Source organism: Pelobates fuscus, chromosome 5 (assembly GCF_036172605.1).
Source record: "Pelobates fuscus isolate aPelFus1 chromosome 5, aPelFus1.pri, whole genome shotgun sequence".
Classification (NCBI taxonomy): domain Eukaryota; kingdom Metazoa; phylum Chordata; class Amphibia; order Anura; family Pelobatidae; genus Pelobates; species Pelobates fuscus.
Genome location: NC_086321.1, coordinates 128,164,981 through 128,174,492, shown reverse-complemented (window position 1 = coordinate 128,174,492; position 9,512 = coordinate 128,164,981). Strand labels below are relative to the sequence as shown.

Here is a 9,512-nt window from a genome sequence, read left to right as displayed (position 1 = left end):
GTTTATAGGGGGCGAAGGGGGAGGGGAAGAGAAGAACCACTATAGGCAATATAACAACTTTAATAAGATGTTATAGTGAGCACATTGTTCCTTTTAACAATTGTAGCAGAAAGCTGCAACATAAAAAAGGTGAAATACAATGAAGGGGACTGAATATAATCTGAATGCCCTGATATACAAACACATATACAAATAATTTGTTCAACAAAGGAAATGCACTGTAGTTTAAAGTTTATTTTCATTCCTCCCATACAGACAGACATTTGTCCAACAGCTTCTGCATTATCATGTAAACATTGTATGACCATACAGTGTAATTAAAAGGCAGTCTCCCTTTGCTGTAGGGACGTTATTCATACATAGTTTCCAGCTGTAAATATTAAAAATGCACTACCTCCTTCAAAGAGGATAGAAAACAAAAAAAAATATCAATTAAAAATTACACTGCAAAGCTGTTCAACTCCATCCTTTGGGATTCTCGTCCTAACAGGTCCAGCATTTCTCACTACAGGTCATTAATGAACCGCCTTATCAGTAGGAGTATGATCATGCAAGCACTACTAAGAAAACATGGCAGTATTCTGTGCAGACAAGAGATGAACAGCCTGTATTAAAAGTAGTGATTTTTACCATCAATGCAGGCTATATATAAAGACAATTGTAAATACATATAACCATTCAAGTGGCATTGTGTTGTGGGACTCATTCAGGAGGGAACGAGTTAAAACAATGCAGAAGACGCTTAAAAATTTTTGGTAGGACATTTCTCTCCCAGAGAGAAATAGGGAGCAGCAGCTCAAACCCAGTCTTTTAACCAACACTTCATATTACTGAATGTTAGAATAGACAATGTGGCATCCAGGAGAGGGGGCACTTATGTCTTCTCCAGCCATTTGGTATGTGATTCAAGATGAGTGGATTAGCTTAGCCATAATGAAAGTCAAACAGTCCAGTGGAAGAAAAAAAAAAAAGGTGTTATGGCTTCTTCAGTTTATTCTTCTGAAATTTAGTGTGAACCACTTTCAAAGTAGTCAGAAAGTTACCAAGGAAGAGGAGGAGAAAGGTGAGTGCCAGCACGAAAACCTGTAGATTGAAACAAGCATAGAGTTAAAATTAATTTGTTTACATCCCATCTACTGCAATATGTGCAAACAAAACGAATACTGCCAATGCTAAAGAAGCAAGACATTCCAATGCTGTATAAAGTGTTTAAAGACCAACTTAAATAGTTGGTAGAATAACTGAGAACGTATATGTTTATATAGTCACACCCAAAGCCATTTCAAACCAAATCAATTTAGATCCATTTGAAAGATTCCTCAGAGTGATGGTGTTTTATTAATCTCTAGCTACGGGTTTTGGTACGAATGGCTTGTTTACATATAAAACACAGATTTCCAAAATGGTTAAAAGGAAGAAAACAAAAACAAATACGCTCTTCACCTAAGGGTGGTTTCCAAAAATTCCAAGAGATGCTTTAAGACAATTATTTTTAAATGTTGACAGGCTGTTTGAAATGAGGCATTACCACAGGTTTCCCACATTACTTATCACTTTAGCCCTCGAAAAATGCAACATTACTATATGATATTGTAATGGATTTCAAGATTTCTCAGTACATTGGGATACTGCTGATTCTTAGCATCACTCCGTAACCAAGTTTGTGTGTACACATTCTAAAGATTAGTCAATCAAGTTTCTACACAAATCCGAAAAGGCTAGACAACTGTATGTAAATAACATTGGGTTAGATTAAACAAATATGATAAGATTTTTTTTTTTTTTTAATTACCCTTTAGGACAAACCGTTTAAACAAATAAAAATAAAAACACCAGAATGATAAAAGAAAAACATCCCAACATCTTAATAGCTGAATTAAGACTTGGTTAGGTTGGGCTGCAGGACATGCACGCACAAAATATTAATAAAACTAGTATTTATATAGCGCCAACCTATTCCGCAGTGCTTTGCCATTCTAGAATGGGGATATTTGATAAACAAAAAATAACAGAAACAAGGAGATAGAGAAGGCTCTGCTCAAACGGACTTACAATCTAGCCATAAACTTAGCATCCCTTCCAAATTACATTACTGTAACTCCGTACCATAACCAGTTATATTCACAAAATATTGTCTGCAGAATTAAAGGGACACTATAGGACGTGCCCCTGTAAGTTTAATACTGCAATGGTAATTATTGCAGATATTGAGAAACCGCAATAATTACATTGCCGTGTTAACTCCAGATCTATTGGCGGTCTACCAGACTGCCACAAGAGGCGTTCGGGTAGTCAGGCGTCTTTTGGTCGCTTCCTGCCTGACACTGGATGTCCTCACACTATCCATTAGGACATCCAGCGTCAGCTAAAACCCCAAAGGAAAGAATTGAATCAATTTGTTCCTATGGGGTTGTCCTAATGTTATTGCAGTGCTTGCTGTGCATGCGCATTTGGTCCCCCTGACGTCGTGGGAGGAGCGGATGTGGAGCCTGACCCAGCACCAAGGGATATCGGCGCTGGTTTCAGTAAGTGAATTAAGGTTTTTTTTTATTATTATTTATTTTTTGCAGGCATAAGGTTTACGTAGTTTCAGTAGTTGCTATTGTACAATCGTAGATTCAAAGAATAGTACAGGTAATATATATATGCCATGCCTATTTTGTTTTAAAAGTATGCAATTAAGAAAAACACATGAGTATAATAACTTGCTTGTATAACTGGAATCTTAAATGTAGAAATGTACATTGCCTGTCTGTAGTGTTAATGGGTGCTTGAATTGGGAGCGGTCAGTGTATGCTGGGTGCAATGCTCTGTATTCCCGAGCTCGGGGGGGGGGGGGGGGTTTAATTGTCGCTCTGTGGCCTGTCCATTTATGGAGCGGCTCGGCTAGTGTCGGTTGTGCTCTGTGTCCACCTAGTGTCAGTCTCATGGCTGCAGGAAGGGCAGGACATTGGGGGTATATTTTACAGAGCCTAGCGTTGTGCACTGTGTTCTGTGGTCCACACGTGGAGGGGTGCAGTTTCCTGTCTAAGGAGTTATAGTTATAGTACCGCTCTCCATCCCAAGTTCCTCATGTGGTGGTTGTGCGCGCGGTCAGTTGTGTGAGAGGTGATGTTGGCTATGGTGTCAGGAGCGGGTATGCCTGTCAGGATCCCAGTGTGCGAACAGTTTAGACTTAAGTAGGCAGGAGACAGAGAAACGTAAAGTCAGAGAAAACCAAAATCAAATAAAAACAAACAAAATACAAAAAAAAATAAAAAAAACAACGGTAGATTGGATGCACAGTCCTTTCGGCCAGATCCTATGCCTTCAGAGTCTCAGGTTAGCCCTTTGTGCTCTGAATGCGGTAGAGGATGGGGTGGTGGGTCCGGCTGGCTGTAAGTTTTACTTTGGATATGTCCTAGGTGTGTGGGGGCTTTTGCGATGCATCGGTTATGTTGGCTGTTGCACCACAATGCTTGATGAACAGGCTCAGAGATATGGAATAGAGTGTTGTTGGAGCGCAGTGGTCAGCTGTCTGAACTGGCTTCTTTATACCAAGGTAGGCCTGGACAGGTCTTGGTAGAAAGACAGAGCGGTATTTTCGAAGGAATGAGTAGATATTCCGCGCACTGCTGCCATGAGGTTTAGTTGGGCTGACCTTGTTTGGAACTGTAGTATGGCATCCCTTGGAGCTGTAGTATGCTGGAGCTCTGGTCGCTCTCGGGATGCGATAGACCCCTTCGATCACGGCTTGTTTCGCCTGCTGTGGCGTAAGTAGTGAGGTGAGAAGTCTCCTGATATATTGTGTCAAGTCTTCCGGGGTCACAGTCTCCGGGATTCCTGTATTTTGACATTCCGGCTTCTGTGCTGATCTTCCATTGCGTCCATGCAGTTGGTAAGCAAGGACTGGGTAGATTGTAACTCTGCATTTCGTGTTTCTATCTGTATGCATCATGCTTTGAGTCTCTGTGTGTCCTCCTCTACGGTCTTGACTCACCCTTCCACCGTGTGTATCTCCTCCCGCATTGTGGATTGGTCTGCCGCAAACATTGTGTGAATATGGTGGAGATGGGATTTTATATCTCCTTTAGTGGGGGGCAGCTCCTTTTCCTCGTCTGAGGAGGGATGGTGTAATCCCCCCGTGTTTGGAAATTCATCCAGCTCATCTAACGCTTGTTCTTCGGAGGAGGCAGAGGTTGTGTTGCCATTTTCTTTTGGCACAGGGATTCCTGAGGCCTTAACGGGACAGAGGAAAAGGTCCCCAAATATCACAGGCCCCTGGTGTTTAGATTTCTTCCCCATCTCATAATAACTTTATGTAGGTCTAAATTAGTATAGTTTAGTTCTTGAAATTGCTGATTTCACGCTAATTGTTACAGAGCTAGTCTGTCACACGTCTGCTCTGGTCGGCTGCTGGCTCCGCTCCCCGAATGAAGGTTTTGTTTTCTTTAAACCCTTTCGGTGCTGCGGTTGAGAAGAGAGGAGGAAGAGGGGAGTACTATAGTTCCAGGAATACGATTTTGTATTCCTAGCCTATAGTTTCACTTTAAGTCATCTACAAGATTCCAATGACTGAAAGCCTATGGCAGTAGAAATTCATTAAAGGACACTGATTTTGGATTAAGCAGAAAGGCATTTTTCACAAGTTATGAATCTGGATCACCCTCCTCCTGCTAGGAAGAAGATCAGAGGTCCCCAGTGTCCACCAAGTATAAGGTGCTGTCATATCCACATCCAGGGTTGGCTACCTCTCCACAATAAAGGCCCCCATAGAGATAGTGTTGGCGGGAATAGAATTGCTATCTTGTGTAGATTAGCAGAAATGTTTGGCAGCAGTGTTGGATTAGGAGGCATCACCTTCAAGAGGACATAACAGATGTTGTGTAAAATGAAAAAATCATGGTTGATAAAGACCTAGACAGGTCGAAACGTTGCAAATAAATCTGCCTGGACACAATAACAGTGAGATTTTTCCTTTTTATGCATAGTCCATGTGGTTTTTTTGCAGACCCATGCTCAGTAGCACCCTGGATTGAAATATTGTGGCTGAGTGCGACCCTATCTTTTTTCCATAACAGGTGTTGTGGACTAAATATCCCATATAGGATAGTCTATAACATCTGGAGTGCCGAAGGTTGCTTACCTCTGCTCCAGTGGATGTCCGTCATTAAGATAGAAACATAGAATGTGACGGCAGATAAGAACCATTCGGCCCATCTAGTCTGCCCAGATGTAAAGTGCTTAGAGTGTCTCTCTAACAATTTTGCCTTATGGATGCATATTGAGTTTTTGTTTAGTTTTGATGATGAGCTGTTATTAGGGAAGTTTAAATAAAGTGTCACCTCTGAATGTTTGTATTAGCTGGGTGTGTCATGAGTGCTTGTGCAGACTGTGGCCTCTCCTGAGCCTCACCCACAATGCACCTTTGATAAACTTAGCTGCTGTTCGATTTACATGAAAAGAATGATTCATAGATTCTGGTAATAGGCTAATTAAGCATCATATTTATACGAGCTAACACTTTATGGGGCTGGATTAACAAGTGGTTTAAAACCACCCCATAACTAAAGGAGGAAAAAAATATATATATATAAAAAAAAACACCACAAGTTCATGATTTATAGTGCAACAAGAATACATATTTTATTTTTCTCTCAATGTGATATAAATGTATGTACCCAGGAACAAGTTACATACACTAACTCATCCCCAACTGATCCTTGGTGAACAAGCTCATTCAATGTGCCTGTTCTAATTGGGCAGGAAGTATTATATAACAATTATTTTAATTAAATGGCGTATACGCCTTTGGAATAATATGAGTGAAAGAGACAACAGAATTATGTAAATATATAGGCATAGCTGTGAGCAGGAGGTGAGCCAAGTCAGGTTCTCATACAGGACCAAATCATCCTCCATGTCCTGTCCCATTTTGGTCTCTATGGGCACTTCTGTCAGCGTTTGAAATAGTTTACCTCTGTACACAACTTATTACTTGTGTAAATGTGTATTTCAAATTAGAGAAAATTAACAATTTAAACATTACTTAAAAATATACTGAGTGCATACCCTAAAGTAACAAGCTGTTCATGCCTATGAATATTTAGAATGCATAAAAAAATTCACCCCCAAAAAAAAAAAATTCCACTAGTCTTAGGCAAGTGAAAATGTAGTCCCAGCAAGTAAAAATACACCCCTAGTGAGTGTGTCATGGACGTGCCAGGCTGGTAGTGGAGAGTAACTTAACCCCTTAAGGACTGAGCCAAATGTAGAGGTTGTGATCAGAACAAAACGTAAACAAAACCTGAAATTTGCGCTATATGTCTTTTCAGGCGTAATTCGCCTCTTTCATATTATGTGCACTCACACTTTTTAGATATAATTTTATTCAGGGGAAACAGGGCTTTCATTTGACATCAAATATTTAGGTATGAAACGTAATTGAATATGAATAAAATATAAAAAAAGAAATGGGAGAAAATGAGAATTTTTAAAAAAACATTTAGTTCTACGTGACATTTTAACTGTAAATGTCATAATACTGTTTGCTTTTACTGCAATAAAATACACATTTGTATTCAACGATGTCACATGTGTAAAACAGCACCCCCTATGTACAGGTTTTATGGGGTTTTGAAAAGTTACAGAGTCAAATATAGCATGTTAAATCTTTCAGTTTTTTCACGTTGAAATTCGCCAGATTGGTTACGTTGCCTTTGAGACCTTACGGTAGCCCAGGAATGAGCATTAACCCCATGATGGCATACCATTTGCAATAGTAGACAACCCAATGTATTGCAAATGGGGTATGTCCAGTCTTTTTTAGTAGCCACTTTGTCACAAACACTGGCCAAAATTAGTGTTAATATTTGTTTGTGTGTGAAAAATGCAAAAAACTAATTTGAACGCCAATTTTGGCCTGTGTTTGTGACTAAGTGGCTACTAAAAGTCTGGACATACCCCATTTGCAATAACTTGGGTTGTCTACTATTGCAAATGGTATGCCATCATGTGGCTAATTTTCATCCCTGGGCTACCATACGGTCTCAAAGGCAACGTAAACAATCTGGCAAATTTCAATGTAAAAAAACAAATGCAAGCCTTATATTTGACTCTAACTTTTGAAACCCCCATAAAACCTGTACATGAGGGGTACTGTTATACTCGGGAGACTTCGCTGAACACAAATATTAGTGTTTAAAAACAGTAAAACGTATCACAACAATTATATCGTCCGTGTTAGTGCCATTTGTGTGTGAAAAATGCAAAAAGAATGTTACTTTCACTGACGATATCATCATCATTGGAATACATTTTACTGTTTTAAAACACACTAATATTTGTGTTCAGCTAAGTCTTCCGAGTAAAACAGCACCCCCCATGTACAGGTTTTATGGTGTCTTGGAAAGTTACAGGGTTAAATATAGTGTTAGCAAATTAAATTCCCTGGACTTTCTGTCTGGGTTGTCAGGCAGGTCCCGCAAATTGTAATTAATAAGATGACCTTACTATGTAAAATTATTACAGAAATATATACATATAATATATTTTAAAATATATATACACACACACACACACACGTGTGTGTGTGTGTGAGATATATATATATATATATATATATATATATATATATATATATATATATCTATATCTATATCTATATCTATATCTATATCTATATCTATATCTATATCTATATCTATATCTATATCTATATCTATATCTATATCTATATCTATCTTAATTCAAGAAAGTAGAGAGCACTCACAAGACTTTAGACAATGTTTTCCAAAAATTGTTGCTTTATTTGCAAGTAGTGATAGTCGACGTTTCAGTCTCTAAAGACTTTTATCAAGTCTTGATAAGTCTTTAGAGGCTGAAACGTCGACTATCACTACTTGCAAATAAAGCACCAATTTTTGGAATTTTGGAAAACATTGTCTAAAGTCTTGAGTGCTCTCTACTTTCTTGAATATATGTTTGATGGTTTGGAAATTTTGCACCTGAGCTTATGAAAGACTGGGAACATTGAGTGCTGGGATCTTGGAAAAATGATGGGGGTTTAGTTACATTATATGATCATACATTGCATAAGCCTGCCAACTATGTCAAAGTACCCCATATTCGGCAGGTCCTATACTAGTAGCAGCCTAATGCTTGCTCTTATTAGATTAATCCACTTACTTGGGAAATACTTCCTTACTGGGACTCTCTGCAAGTCAAGGCTAAATAGGGTCCTAGAATGAGGCACCTGTAACAGGTAGGGGTGCAAAACCAAGGAGTTGGCCTGGGACTCCCAAATATATCAAATAAACCAAGAGGGCTGCACTCACCTGAACATGCATTCCTTATAGGGTGCTGCTGGGGCCAAAATATACAAAATACAGAATCCAGCGCACTCGCTTATTAACTAAATATTAATTACAATCTCTAAGATTTGAAATCACTGTTTAGTTAATAAGAGAACCTATTTGGAAATAATGCATTTCATGAAGCTAAAGTGATTTAAGGCCAGACTAGTTGTGTAGGTCTTGCAATGTTAAGTCCTGATTTATGGGATAACTAGTTGAACCCCCACATCAAAGAATGAGTGGAACTGCTCAATAAACTCAAAGGATCCATACCATGGCTGCCATTAGCCTGTTCACAGTTTTGAAAACAAGACTGAGTAGAAATCTAGGATTATAAGCCACTGCGTGCAGTCACATTCTAATAGGGACATTAGATATAAGCAATTGCAACCTTCTGATTTACTGAACCAAAAGCATTCTAACAGATATACCATTAGGATTTCTAAGCAACCTTCAGATTTATTATGCTTAAATGATCCTTTAGCTAAATAAAGCAGTTTTAGTGTATAGACCATTCCCTTGCAATTCACTGTCATTTAGGAGTTAAATTGCTTTAGTTTCTGTTTATGCTGCCCTAGACACACCTCCCCTGGCTATGATTGACAGAGCCTGCATGAAAAAAAAAAAAATAGGTTTCACTTTCAAACAGATGTAATTTACCTTAAATAATTGTATCTCAATCTCTAAATTGAACTTTAATCACATACAGAAGGCTCTTGCAGGGTCTAGCAAGCTATTAACATAGCAGGGGATAAGAAAATCTTAAAGGACCACTATAGTGCCAGGAAAACATACTCGTTTTCCTGGCACTAAAGTGCCCTGAGGGTGCCCCCCCTCCCGCCCGGCTCTGGGGAGAGGAAAGGGTTAAAACTTACCTTTATTCCAGCGCCGGACGGGGAGCTCTCCTCCTCCTCTCCGCTTCCGATCCTCCCTTTCGGCTGAATGCGCATGGACGCTTGCATGCCATCACTGTGATTTTCACAGTGAGAATCACGCAAGCGCCTCTAGCGGCTGTCAGTGAGACAGCCACTAGAGGATTTAGAGGCTGGCTTAACCCTTATATAAACATAGTTTCTCTGAAACTGCTATGTTTATATAAAAAAAGGTTTAACCTAGCTGGACCTGGCACCCAGACCACTTCATTAAGCTGAAGTGGTCTGGGTGCCTAGAGTGGTCCTT

At 39.3% G+C, this 9,512-nt stretch overlaps 1 protein-coding gene across 1 annotated transcript in view; it reads right to left on the bottom strand.

Moving 5' to 3' along the window:
* Window positions 1-214: 214 nt before the first annotated feature.
* The window catches only part of TMEM120B (transmembrane protein 120B), a 43,494-nt gene continuing 34,196 nt past the window's right edge, over window positions 215-9,512 (bottom strand). The window contains exon 12 of the mRNA XM_063454267.1: window positions 215-1,083. Within this exon, the coding sequence (XP_063310337.1) occupies window positions 976-1,083 (108 nt within the window). The 3' untranslated portion in view covers window positions 215-975. The remainder of the gene's footprint in view (window positions 1,084-9,512) is intronic.